The sequence below is a fragment of the Ranitomeya variabilis genome, chromosome 5 (genome assembly GCF_051348905.1).
Source record: "Ranitomeya variabilis isolate aRanVar5 chromosome 5, aRanVar5.hap1, whole genome shotgun sequence".
NCBI lineage: Eukaryota > Metazoa > Chordata > Amphibia > Anura > Dendrobatidae > Ranitomeya > Ranitomeya variabilis.
The window spans coordinates 400,928,589-400,943,546 of NC_135236.1; the positions used below are offsets into that span (position 1 = coordinate 400,928,589).

Genomic DNA, 14,958 nt, shown 5'->3' on the forward strand with positions numbered 1-14,958 from the left:
CCTCTTGTTGCACTTTATGGCCATCTTGGTGTAACAGAAGTGCACAGTTAAACCATTTAAAGCCCTCTTTATGTTTTTTCTCAAAATTCTTTTTTATAGTGGATTTTTACAGTATAGGAGATAATGGGTCAGGAAAGCAATGAAGGGAAAGGAAGGCAACCCTTTATGTTTTTTCTATACATTTTTTCATATTGATTTCAGTAGAGAAAATCTGAGCCAGTAAAATATGTGCAGCGTGCAGGGTTATGTACATGTTTGGCAGTTGAACAGTTAGCCAACGTCTTTGTACGTCTATATACTGAATGAGTTTGAAAGTTCTAACTGGGATACCCCTTTTAATGATGAAATAAAAGCATTCAATCTTTTCAGTGATTTTTTTGGCATCATACAATATCTATGCTATTCATATGGATAATACGGAATAATATCTTTGGTTCAGGTACTGATGGTACTTACACAAGGCACATACCTGGTCCAGCTACACAAGTATATGCCATCGTTAGAACAGTTAGCATAATCTAACTTTATTTTTCATTGAAACCATGTTGATAGCATTAACACTGTGCCCTGCAGCTTCACCTGGACTCGCAATGGCACACATTTTGACACGGAAAAAGATGCACTGGTGACAATGAAACCCAACTCAGGAACTATTGAAATTAACATCATGAATGGTGGAAAGGCAGAAGCTTACGAAGGGGAGTACCAATGTACAGCCAAAAATGACCGTGGTACTGCTGTATCAAACGTTATCATTGTCCGTCAGTCCAGTAAGTTACTCATGTAATCCATCATCTCATGTGCAACAATCTACTTTTTATATGTGCATTCATCTTTTAATTGACCACCTAAATTTATTGTTACACATTTTTACACATTTATTGCTTCTTACTTTTTTATATGATGCTGTTTTTGCTTTATGTCATTATCACTTTTTTCCTGGTTAATATATATGTATATATTTACAGGGGTTGACCAGTCAATTACAATTTATTTAAAAGGCCTCATGAATAAGAAAAGAATCGATACTCTGTCACGAGTAATGGAAGTATCCTGCGCTGCTTGAAAAATCACGACTCACGATGGAGAATGAAATGTTGGTTTAATGTCACTCCGACTCCTTCTTCAGGTCAACCAGAGCATTTGTGGGCATCCTGAAGAAGGAGTTGGAGTGACTCTGAAATGTATTGACATTAAACCAACATTTCATTCTCTATCATGCGTTGTCATTTATCCAGCAACGCAGCACACTTCCATCATGCGTGGCATATTTCATTACAATTCCCTGGAAGCTGCAGCAACTGAAAGCTATGCATTTTTAGTGGTTGTGTCTTACACAACCCTATACGGTGAACATTGTTACCTATTGAAACTCTTTTACTACGTGAGTGAGACCCTATTGAGCTTTTACCTCTTTTTTTCTAAGAATCAATACTCAGCCTCTTCGATCCTCTGCAGCTCCCATCTCTGCGCTTACCCAGTTTCTTCTCTTCTCTGCTTCCTGGTCTCATCTGACCACACTGGAAAATCCCTCTGTCAAGCACCAGCCTGTTGGGCTCAACAGACATTTCCTGCTAATCTCGGTGTGTCGTAACAGGACCAGGTAACAGAGATCAGCAGGAACCTGGTAAAATGTCAAACTGCCATAGTACAAAGAAGGAGCAATGATCAAAAATGTTATCAAAACATATCAATATATGAGGTGTTCTTGTGCGGCAACTGAGCGCATACTCTTCTCACCATGACTACAGGTACATACTATTCAGCGGTTATGGTCTGGGCGCATATGTTAGCATTTAGCTAACCAATACGTTTAGGGTGAAGCTTAGGATCAGTGCATTTATCTTTGATAGTGATTACATTTGTCAGCTGATATTTGCTTGCCTGCTGTACCTTGGTTGATCACATTGGTATGTGACAAGTATATATATATCTGGTTATAAATTACTATATGATTATGGGGTGGATATTTATATAATATATTTACCTGAATAATATATATCCCATACATTTTGATGCTAAATCAGTATATATGTGTCCTTATATCGAGTGAGTTGTGCACACACTGCTGTAGTTCTTTGTATTATGTATTTGTAATGCTGTCTTGACAATTGTTTTATAATAGAATAAAATTTGATATACTTTTTTTTAAAGTTTTGATCATTGCTCCCTCTTTGTACTATGGTAGTTTGACATTAATGCTGTGAAGGGATCCCTGTATATGGTGAGGAATAATATTGGCTTCAGGAACCTGGTAAAAGTCTGACCTACAGGTGATGGGGGTTGGTAAGGATAAGTATTGCTTTTGATCATCTGGCCAACCTCTATGTCACACAAGTCATAGTCATTTTTGTTGATTCTTTTCTTTATTTTAGCTCTGTATTTAATTTCTGCTTAATTATCTTGCTTTTCTTTTCTTTGATTAAAGACATCTTTAAATTCCTCAAAGCCATCTTATTAGAAGGTAACGGCAACCCACGGCCCTGGTTATGTACTGCATGGAAGTACAAACTTATCCTCAAATTTTCCTGTTTGTTGGACCCTAAAAATGATACAATCTCATTGCTGAGATTGTAGAACACAATGCCACCAGAATGTAAACCTGGGTAATGTGCCTTAATAGACAAGCAAAATCTGCCCACGGATCCACACCGTACACTGATTGATGTGCTGGGTTTTATTCCAACACAATTGTTTTGCCAAAATTGGAATCAAATTCTGAAAACTTTCTTTTTTTTTTCCTCTTTTCAATAACTATCAGATCGCTGTCATGACTTTGCATCATTGATATAATTTTTGGAATGTTTTTGGAGAAAACCGTACATCATTGGTGAATTACATGCTGGTTTATGTTAAAGCCCGGTTTATATAGTGCTCTTGTACATTACCCAGTGTTTATCTCTGACAACTATAATACCTTTTCACCCACTGCACAAATTCCCTGTGTGTCATAAATGCAAATCCTTTTTATTCTCCTTTATTTAAGCCATTCACTGTTCAACCCAAATGTTCTGTTATTGACCTAAGTTCTTGATCATTAATGTTGCCATTTCCACAATTACAGCTACTCTGTAATATTTCACACTGAATGCAGTGAACATATGAGTCTCATGTCTAGTCTACAAGGAATGTGGAGAGTAAATGAAACATTGCCAACTGTGCGGCAATTTGTTGTGCCATTATTTGGTGGTATATGGGCATGGAGAAGAGCTGCTGCTGTTATTAGTTATAGCCCGTCATAGATAGGCCATGCTGAGAAAGCTATGTGATGCTTACTCAGAATGTTAGCGAGTTCAAAATGCTTATATTGTATTTTCCACACACCGAGAGAAACATTTAAATGGAAAATCACAGTTTGGGGACTTTCCTCGCAGCGAGACATGAACTTGTTATACAAATAATAGAGTGCACAACAGTCCGAATTATCCCAAAGTGCGCATTACAGAAGTCTTTCCTATATGACTCTACATAAAGTGAGGGGTGTGGGAAATATTCTGTTCACCTTCATCTTAGGTCACCTTTGTATAGGCACATGTTAGGATAAGAGATGAAGAAACAGTCAAAGGAAAACCAGATTACCAATTGCAGAGGCTTATTTTGACTCATGGTATGGTCAGAGCTTCCTTCCAAGGGTATGCACACACAGCACCTTTTAGATGCTTGTGTATCCATAGAGTTTTTCCTGAAGCATCTGTTTTGATATGTTCTCCTTCAGTTTTGCAACAGCTGTCACTGGTTTTTTAACTTTAAATAACAAGCGGCTTCTAAGTGGATGCCGCCCAAAGAATGAGCATGGTACTTCTTTTAACCGCATCTTGGCTTTCAAAGGCTGAAGTGGTTAAAAGAATTTACAAAAGTCCCTACACAGTAGAAGAGATCAGTGTAGAGAGGAGGATGTGTTCTGTTCTCACCTGTATGGCTAGTTTCACACTAGCGTTTTGCTGAGCTGTGGAGGGCTGCGGACTTCCTCTGTGAAGCCCAGCCCACGGCCGCACCTCCGCCGCCCAGCTCTGCCTTCGTCTTATGATTGGTCATCCTCATGCAGGAGAATAAATACATGTCCCCAGACAGAAATAACTGGTAAAGCCCAATTGAATGTAACATAAATTATAACCTAAACTTTACAAGCTAGTGTCTCCACAATGGAGAGGAGAAATTAAAGAATACAATTTATGTTTAACTCATCACTCCAGAAGATATCTTATGATATGGCTTGTTTAACATGCTAAAACTGGTGAAAGGTCCTCTTTAACCCCTTAACGACCAGGGGTATTTCAGTTTTTGAATTTTCGTTTTTTGCTTCCCTTCTTCCCAGAGCCATAACTTTTTTATTTTTAGGTCAAAATGGCCATGTGAAGTCTTTTGTTTTTTTTGCGGGACTAGTTGTACTTTTGAACAACACCATTGGTTTTAACATATCGGGTGCTGGAAAATGGGAAAAAAATTCCAAGTGTGGTGAAATTGCAAAAAAAGTGCAATTCCACATTTTTTTTTAACCATATTCACTAAATGCTAAAATTGATCTACCATTATGATTCTCCAGGTCAGTACAAGTTCACAGATACTAAACATGTCTAGGTTCTTTTTTATTTAAGTGATGAAAAAAAATTCACACATTTGTTAGAAAAAAAATGGCGCCATTTTCCGACAACTGTAGCATCTAAATTTTTGGGGATATGAGGCTGGTTGATGGCTTATTTCTTGCCTGCCGAGCTGACATTTTTATTCATACCATTTTGGTATAGATACGATCTTTTGATTGCCTGTTATTGCATTTTATTGCAATGTAGCGGCGACCAAAAAATGTCAATTTTGGCGTTTTTAATCTTTTTATCATTACGCCGTTTAGCGATCAGGTTAATTATTTTTTTAATATTGATAGATTGAGTGATTCTGAACTCGGCGATACCAAATATGTGACAAGAAGCTGCAATACTTTGATTGCCTCTGCTATACACAGACGATGATCAGATCACTTGTGTGTAGCATAAATGCTCACTTGCTATGAGCGCCGACCACGGGGCAATGGCAATGACAGCAATAGACGTCTGCTGCAGACCCCCGGTTGTCATGCCGACCCATCGGCGACCCGCGATCATGTGACGGGGTCATCGATGCACAGGATTAGTGAAACGCTTCCTTTAAGCGCAAGTTAAATACCGCTGTCAGAGATTAACAGCGGCATTTAACTAGTTAACAGCCGCGGGTGGATCATGATTTCACCCACTGCTGTTGCGAGCACATATCAGCTGTATGCCTGGAAAGGTGCAGGCTCAGTGCCGGAGCCCTCCCCAAATAAGGGGTGTCTGACATGGACGTACTATTGCGCCACATGTTGGAAAGGGGTTAAAGGCATCAAGTGCACATACCACAGAGTTTTTCTAAGAAAATTTGGAGCAGAAACTGAGCAGACACTCTCCAAATCCTCCTTCATTAAAAATCCTCAACAACTTGTAGGTTGTGTTCAGTTTCTGCTTCAAAAACTCTGCAGCATATATGTTGGAAACAGCTCCAGTGGTATTCATTAGCCTCCCGTCACCCACTGTAGATGTACAGCCTTCAAGTACAATAACACTGTGCGACAGTTGTTATGTTGGTGACTGATACATCTGGATATTATTAATCCATCTGTCACATCATATGATGATGGGTCTATGGGTAAAGGATGCTACAAGCATCCATATTTCTAATAGCAGCTGGTAAGCATAAACATACTTTTGTTTGATACTGTGAGAAAGAATAGTATTTTCTCCTGTACCATACCATTTTTCATAATAACATACACCGGCCAGACAGACGTCAAGGGGAAACTCTGGGACATTCTGACAAAAGATCATATTGACATGTCACAAGCTTTCCTAGCTCTATAGTCATGAAAAACTAAGTACATGCTGTTTGAATTCTATGGTTTTACAAATCAGGACATAATGAAAGAAATCAAATTCTTGATAAGGTCTTAAAATTTAATAAATCCAACAACACATTAATTACATTAATTACAATTAATTACACCATGACATAACTTAGTTAACAAAAAGTTAGGCCAAAATACCAAACCAGTGTGTGTGAGTACACCTTTACTGCATCTATATAAAAGGGGTATGTAGAAACCATGTACTACTAATCAAATGCCCTTGCTTAATTACTCACCAAGTGTGACCACTATAGATTAGTAGACCTGTCAAAAATCAATTTTGCCACATTGCACAAATTTTACAGGGAAATTCAATTTGCAGCAAAGTTATTTACTAGTGATGAGCGAATATACTCGTTACTCGAGATTTTCCGAGCATGCTCGGGTGTCCTCCGAGTATTTTTTAGTGCTTGGAGATTTCGTTTTTTTTTTGCCACAGCTGTATGATTTACAGCTACTAGCCTGCTTGATTACATGTGGGGATTCCTTAGCAACCAGGCAACCCCCACATGTACTTAGCCTGGCTAATAGCTGTAAATCATTCAGCTGAGGCGATGAAAACTAAATCTCCGAGCACTAAAAAATACTCGGAGGACACCCGAGCGTGCTCGGGAAATCTCGAGTAACAAGTATATTAGCTCATCACTATTATTTACCACAAATTCAATGTTCCTTATTTTGCTATGGGTTCCCTTGTTTAAAAAAAATTAATTAATACTCACCTCACTGCTCACCTGTCCCATTCCCCAGTGATGCTCATTGTCTTAAGCAGGCGGCCAATGTCAAAGTAGTAAAGAAGAGCTTTTTTTAACAGTTTGTCTGGTCCATTATGGCTCATCAAAATAGCTATCACATCTGGCTACCATTTGACCTGAACCTCCATGTAACAAATTGTAAAAAAAATATGAATTATGGAGAATACGACTGTTTGTAAAATTCAAGTAGAATTCAATTGCACTCAAATAAGTATGCTCATGTCTAGTGACCACTTTTATATACAGGAAAGAAATATATCTTGGTACCGTGTTAGCCAGTAGATAGAAAAATATTTAGAATTGAGAGTCCTCAGTGGTTGATACCTTTTAATGGCTAACTGAAAAGATGGTAACAAATTGCAAGCTTTCGAGACTACACAGGTCTCTTCATCAGGCAAAGAGTGTACATCTTAGCCTGATGAAGAGACCTGTGTAGTCTCGAAAGCTTGCAATTTGTTACCATCTTTTCAGTTAGCCATTAAAAGGTATCAACCACTGAGGACTCTCAATTCTAAATATTTCACTTTTATATAAGCAGAATTTCTTGCAGATTACTGGTCTGGAGCATTCAGGCATTTGTTAACACAGTGCCAAGGAATAAAAACATCAGCAATGTCCTCAGACAAGTAGAATAAAAACATCAGCAATGTCCTTAGACAAGTAATTATTGCTGCCCTTCAGTCTGGCAAGAGTTATAAGGCCATTTCTAAACGATTTGGAATACATCATTCTATAGTGAGAAAGATTATTCACAAGTAGAAAACATTGAAGTCAGTTGATCATCTTACTATGAGTGGACATCCCAACAAATTCTTCCCAAAATCAGGCCATTCAATGCTCAACGAAATTGCAAAATACCCAATAGCTTCTGCTCAAAATGTCCAAGTTCTTGATAGTACAATTAGAAATAAACTTGACTGGACGGTTTGCAAGGATACAGCCCCTTCTTTCTAAAAAGAATGTTGCATGAATAAGTTTTCAAAACTGCATCTGAACAAATTGCAAAACTCATAGAGCAATGTCCATTGGATAGACAATGCTAAAGTAAGGATGTTTGGCAATAATACCGAGCATATCAGCACAAGAATTGTCATACCAGCTGTCAAGTGCGGTTATGAAGAGGTTATGATTTGTGGTTGTGTTGTAGCTAAAGACCGAAACACCTTGTTGTCATTGAGCTGACTATGAACTTCTTTGTATAGCAAACTATACTAGAGTAAACTGTGAGGCCATCTATCCAAAAGCTAAATCTTGGGCAAAATATGGTAATGGCACCCAACACATCAGGAAATCTACATCAAAATGGCTGAAAAAGAAAATACTCAATATGTTTCAATCATCCAGCCAAAGTCCACACCTCAAACCAATTGAAATGCTGTGGCGAGACCTTAAGAGACTTGTGCAATAACCTATGCCCACAAACCTCAATGAAATTAGGCAACATTGTGAAGAAGAGTCAGGCAAAACTCCTCCAGAATGATGTGAGAGACTGATAAGAGTTTTGGTTAAATAGATAATGACACGGTGTAATTTGTGATGTGTTGTTGAACTTCTGAGATTTTATTTGGTAATTTTAAGACCTTGTAAGGACCAGATGATTTTTATGTCCTGATATCTAAATCCATAAAATTCAAAGAAGGTGTACTTAGTTTGTCTTCATTAGGTATATATTGATATTAACGCCACAGCTTTATTCATGACTTTACATTTACATTACAGTCAATATAGTAGACTCATACATAAAGTATACTACAGGAAGATAACGTATGCCACCATTTCTCAAAGCTGAACCACCTGATGTAGGTATGTGTGTGCAGTCACTTTATTTTCAGACTTTTCATTTGAGAGTGAAATGATCTTGCAAAAATGACAACTTTGGGGGTAGATAAATATACAGAATATGGTACAATTGTTATTTTGGGTAACTTGAACAATAAAGGTCTCTAGGTTTCTTTAGTTAGCATTTGTATGTCTACACCACAGAAAATGGCATCTAACTATGCTTTGCACCAACCACATTGAGATGTAATGTAATATTACAAAACAATTCACTAAGTTTCTTTTTCACAGGGTCACCACTATGGACTAAGGAGAAAATAGAACCTATTGTTATACAACAGGGTATGCCTTTGGTTTTGCCATGCAAACCTCCAAGGGGGCTACCTCCACCTATCATTTTTTGGATGGATAACTGTAAGTAATCTTGTTGCTTATAGATTTAAATGTATTAACTGTGTATCGAAATATCGATACTACCCTAGTAAAAATGTTGGTGTCTGTACTCTACTACTGTAAATATTGTTAATCTTAAAATATATATATATATATGTGTTCCTTGTATAAGTACCAGGTACTACTTGGTTTCAAACAACTTATTCGGTTGGGTCAGCATGATCTATAATGTTGAGAAGTCTGGACCAATAGCTCTTGAGAAAAAAGGGGAAAAAATAGATGGGTGCCGAGTTAGAAATAGTCAAGAGCAATTCTGTCACCTGGGAGAGTTGTGCAAGCAATAAGCACAACTTTCTATTGCACTTATCGGTTCATAGACCAGTGAGATAGGAATGGACAAATGTAGAATTTTAAAAGAAGTATTCTCCCAAGGCAGTAGGCATCTCAAATAGTGATTGCTTAGGGTCAAAATATCTCACTTTGGTATATCATTAAATGTCTGTCTTTATTACTACTGTTTCGGTGTTCTCCACTGGTTTGGGGGAATACAAAAAGCACTCTCAAGAAATCGCATTTTTCTTCAAAAATCTGCACATGGTAAACATAATATACAATTTTACTGCATTTTTAAAACTCATACTGTGCATGGAAAGGCGAAACTAAACGTAAGACTTAATTGGTTTTCTTTTATTGTCATAAGTTCTTGTTGTATTTTTTGTTTTTTACTGATTTTTCTATGTTATCAAATGTAACATTAAGAATATTAGCGTACAAGTGAAAGTGGGCATAGCTCAGTAATTCACAATATTCTTTTTCTCAGTTTTTCAGCGGTTACCTCAAAACGGTAGAGTTTCCCAAGGTCTCAATGGTGACCTCTACTTCTCCAATGTTCAGCCAGAGGACACACGAGATTTTTACATCTGTTATGCCAGGTTTAACCTTACTCAGACTATCCATCAGAAGCAGCCCATTTCTTTGAAAGTTCTAACAAGTAAGAATATTCTCTATGTTGTATTTTCGTTCACTTTCAAGGTATGTCCAGGGCTAGGATTTTCAATTTCAGGTGTAAAAAATGGTGTGATACATTTTATTTAAATAATTTATTAAGAATAGTCGCATGGATCTGTCTTTTTTTTTAACAAAATTTGGAATTTTTTTTACCACGTAAATAAAAAATAAACTAGACATGTTTGGTGTCTATGAACCCGCAAGGACCTGGAGAATCATAATGGCAGGTCAGTTTTAGAATTTGTTGAACATGTAAAAAAAATCCAAAAAACAGTTGTGGAATTGCACTTTTTTGCAGTTTCACCGCACTTGGAATTTTGTTCCTGTTTTTGAGTACATGATATGTTAAAACCAATGGTGTGATTCAAAAGTACAACTCGTCCTGCAAAAAACAAGCCCTCACATGGCCATATTGATGGAAAAATAAAAAAGTTATGGCTCTGGGAATAAGGGGAGCGAAAAACAGAGGTGCAAAAACGAAACAGGGCTCTGTCATGAAGGGGTTAAAGAGAACCTGTCACTGTTTTGGGCCACTAAGCAGCAGCATATAGTTGTGCAGTGAGGGTTGAGTATTGCAGTCATGCCCAGGTCAGGAACAGCCATTTTGACTTTAAGGATTAAAAGAGTTTGAGTTACGAAAGATGATTTTTGGACTCTCCTCCACTAGCATTGATCACATGCATTTTTTTGCCGATGAAGCCAAGGACATTACCCTTTCTTCACTCTGTGAACCCCCAGTTTTGATACACCATCCTGCCATGTGGCCCAGAACCCAGTGAAGGGTTCTATTTAAGTCATGATATTTCTTTAGCATCTTTAAGATAAGACATTTTTTATAAATAAAACAAATGCAAAAGAAAATAGTAGGGACATTAAGTATCAATGAAGTCCGTTTTGTTTATTATTTTTTTTTCCTGAAATTAATTGAAAATAATTCTTTTAAAGCTAAAATAATATTTATGTCATGCTTATATATTTAAAGAAGTTTCTGATTCCTTCAAAGTATTTCTACTTTTTCATACACTGTGTTGCTGAGAAACATTTGTGCTGTTTTATTTTTTAGTGGATGCTATGAATGAGAGTTTAGCTGCTAATTTAACTGAAACTGATTTTTATGGTGGTGAGTTTTGGTAAAAAAGAAAAGACCTTATTTCGTATCTCCTTTAATATTATAATGAACCCCGACCTTAACCATCTATAAAATTCTTCTGTCTGCGTTGTCCATGTCACTCTTCCCCTTTTTACTATATTACTTTGTATTTCTATCTTCTATAATTCTTTAGAGTAATACCAGTGATGAAAGGGGATACAGTGCACGCATTTTGTGCTTCTGGAAAGTAGTAGATGATTCTGTAATTCATATAGTTGTATTTCTAAATGCTTCTATAGCTGAACTCCTCAGGCTGTAATCAGCATAATGGAGCGAAGAATACACATTTATAAATAAAACGGCAATCTTTTCATGACTTTTGAATTGGTTTTAAATATAGCAAATTTCCCAAGAAGATTACTTACCTTACATAAGGTACAACATGTTGTATAAGTAGCTGTTAGGGATTACGATTCCAGTTATTATATTGTATTTCTTGCTAAAAATAAGGCGTGTCACTGTTCATTGAATATGACACACACTATTTAACAGACTTAATAGCAATCTACAATCGTGGCCAAAAAGGTTTGATATTGACTTGAGTTTTGGTTTTCTTTAGTGTTTTTAGGTCTTTTACTCAGAAGATTTTTTTATACTTTTGTCGACAAATACACCAAGAAGTTTATGCAAAGGCTATATTTCTAATGTTGACCCTTATTTCAAGAATTCTTCAGTTTGCCTTGGCATGCTGGAAATCAGCTTCAGGGCCAATCTCGACTGATGATAACTCATTCTAATCAGTGCTTGGAGTTTATCACAATTTCTGTGGTTTCGTTTGTCCACCAGCATTTGAGGATTGGCCACAGGTTCTCAATGGGATTGAGATCTGTTGAGTTTCCTGGTCACAGACCCAAAATTTAAATGTTTTGTTCATTTAGTTATCACATTTTGCCTTGTGACATGATGCTCCATCATGCAGGAAAAAGCATTGATTATCTTCAAATTGCTCCTGGATAATTGGAAGAAGTTGTACTTGGAGGATATTTAGATACCATTCTTTATTCATGACGGTGTACTTAGGCAAAATTATGAGTGAGCCCATTCCCTTGGTGCGCACACAATGAGGTGAAGGCTTTTGGAGGGATGGTCTGGTGTCAAGAAGAGCAGCAAAGGAATTACTTTGCTTTAAGTAAAAGCATTAACACAGACTAACATTCTGCAGATGGAGCAAGGATTGGATTGCAGAGGACTGGGATAAAGTTACTTTCTCTGATGAATCCTGTTAGGGACATCTGAAAGAATGATTGTCTGGAGAAGAAAATGTGAGAACTACCATGAGTCCTGTCCAATGCCAAAAGAAAGAATTCTGAGATCATTCATATTTGGGGTTGCTTTTCAACCAAAGAAGTGCACTCACTCACAATTTTGCCTGAGAACAAAATATAGGATTGTGTCTAAATATCATCCAAGAGCAAAGACTCCCAATGATTCAGAAACAATTTAGTGAAGAACAATGCTTTATCGAGATTGATGGATTACTGTATCACAAGGCAAAAGTGATAACTGACTCAGTGAAGAAAACATTGAAATTTAGGGTTCATTGCCAAGAAACTTCAAACAGTGGGTATGGAAAGTATTCAGACCTCTTTAAATTTTTCACTCCTTGTTTCACTGCAGCTATTTGATAAATTCAAAAAATGTTCCTTTTGTTCACATTAATGTACACTCTGCACCCCCAAAAAAACAGAAATGTTTGCTAATTTAATAAAAAAGAAAAACTAAAATATCACATGGTCATAAGTATTCAGACCCTCTACTCAGACACTTATATTTAAGTCACATGCTGTCCATTTCCTTGTGATCCTCCTTGAGATGGTTCTACTTCTTCATTGGAGTCCAGCTGTGTTTAATTAAACTGATAGGACTTGATTTGGAAAGGCACACACCTGTCTATATAAGACCTCACAGCTCACAGTGCATGTCAGACCAAATGAGAATCATGAGGTCAAAGGAACTGGCCAAGGAGCTCAGAGGCAAAATTGTGGCAAGGCACAGATCTGGCCAAGGTTACAACAGAATTTGTGCAGTACGCAAAGTTCCTAAGAGCACAGTGGCCTCCATAATCCTTAATTGGAAGAAGTTTGGGACCACCAGAATTCTTCCTAGACCTGGACGTCCAGCCAAACTGAGCAAACGTGGGAGAAGAGCCTTGGTGAGAAAAGTAAAGAAGAACCCCAATATCACTGTGGCTGAGCTCCATAGATGCAGTAGGGAGATGGGAGAAAGTTCCACAAAGTCAACTATCACTGTAGCTCTCCACTATTTGGGCATTTATGGCAGAGTGGCCCGACGGAAGCCTCTCTTCAGTGCAAGACATGCGAAAGCCCGCATAGAGTTTGCTAAATAACACATGAAGGTCTCCCAGACTATGAGAAATAAGATTCTCTGGTCTGATGAGACAAACATAGACCTTTTTGGTGATAATTCTAAGCTTTATGTATGGAGAAAACCAAGCACTGCTCATCACCTGACCAATACAATCCCAACAGTGAAACGTGGTGGCAGCATTATGCTATGGGGGTGTTTTTCAGCTGCAGGGACAGGACGACTGGTTGTCATTGAAGGAAACATGAATGCAGCCAAGTACAGAGATATCCTGAATGAAAACCTCTTCGAGAGTGCTATGGACCTCAGTCTTAGCCAAAGGTTCACCTTCCAACAAGACAGTGACCCTAAGCACACAGCTAAAATAACAAAGGAGTGGCTTCAGAACAACCCTGTGACAATTCTCAACTGGCCCAGCCAGAGCCCTGACCTAAACCCAATTGCGCATCTCTTGAGAGACCTGAAAATGGCTGTCCACCAATGTTCACCGTCCAACCTGACGGAACTGGAGAGGATCTGCAAGGAAGCATGGCAGAGGATCCCCAAATGCAGATGTGAAAAAATTGTTGTATCTTTCCCAAGAAGACTCATGGCTGTACTAGCTCATAAGGGTGCATCTACTCAATACTGAGCAAAGGTCTGAATACTTATGACCATGTGATATATCAGGTTTTCTTTTTGAATAAATTTGCAAAAATTACTACATTTCTTTTTTTTCAGTCAAGATGGGGTGCAGAGTGTACATTAATGAGAAAAAAATAACTTTTTTTGAATTTACCAAATGGCTGCAATGAAACAAAGAGTGAAAAATTTAAAGGGGTCTGAATACTTTCCATACCCACTGTAGATCTGAATCCTATTGAGAACCTGTGGTCAGTCCACAAAAAGATGGTGGACAAACAAAAACACAAAAATTGTGATAAACCCCAAGCATTGATTAGGATAGATTGGTTCACTATCAGTTAAGATTTAGCCCAAAAGCTAATTTCAAGCATATCGCGGCAAATTACAGACGTCTTGAAAAGTAAGGGTCAACACTGTAAATGTTGAGTCTTTGCATAAATTTGATATATTTGTCAATAAAAGTGTAAACATTTCTGAAATGCTTCTAATTGTACTTCAGGAACCATAGAAACATCTAACTAAAAGATGTAGAAACAACTAAGGAGCAAAATTTTGTGTCAGTCTCAAAACATTGGCCATACTGCACATAGAATAGAGAATTTTCCCAGAGAAAGAAAAAAATCTATGGATCAAGGAGCCTAGTGCTTGTTTGCCCTTTTTAGTCATCCATTGTTAGTGCCTATGGCAAAGAAACCATGTAAGTTCAATTACAGGGTGGGTGGACGGACCAACATGAATTGGAGCCCTACATAAAGTCCATTACAGCAAAAGCAGTATATATGGTGTATAAGCCCTTGCTTTTTCCATTTATATTATTCTTGCTAAAAAGGTAGAAGTTCACTAATGAGCCACATGCCAAAGTAGTGCTGTCATTTTCCAAACGCTGTAGCATGATATGAATTTTGCTACACCAGTTTGCCCGGCTAATTATAAATCATTTCTTCAACTTTAGAATAGAAGCAAAGAAAATAAAAGTGCTAAGTAACAGAAGCTGCATGAGACCATACCTC

At 37.5% G+C, this 14,958-nt stretch overlaps 1 protein-coding gene across 24 annotated transcripts in view; it reads left to right on the forward strand.

The window, feature by feature from the left end:
- The window catches only part of NRCAM (neuronal cell adhesion molecule), a 305,467-nt gene that overhangs the window by 206,188 nt on the left and 84,321 nt on the right, over window positions 1-14,958 (forward strand). For 9 of the 24 annotated variants that reach the window (XM_077265082.1, XM_077265088.1, XM_077265084.1 and 6 more), the window contains exons 4-8: window positions 574-770; window positions 2,429-2,464; window positions 8,740-8,862; window positions 9,662-9,832; window positions 10,913-10,969. In XM_077265082.1, the coding sequence (XP_077121197.1) occupies window positions 574-770; window positions 2,429-2,464; window positions 8,740-8,862; window positions 9,662-9,832; window positions 10,913-10,969 (584 nt within the window). The remainder of the gene's footprint in view (window positions 1-573; window positions 771-2,428; window positions 2,465-8,739; window positions 8,863-9,661; window positions 9,833-10,912; window positions 10,970-14,958) is intronic. The other 15 variants (XM_077265092.1, XM_077265094.1, XM_077265098.1 and 12 more) reach the window with 3 other exon arrangements.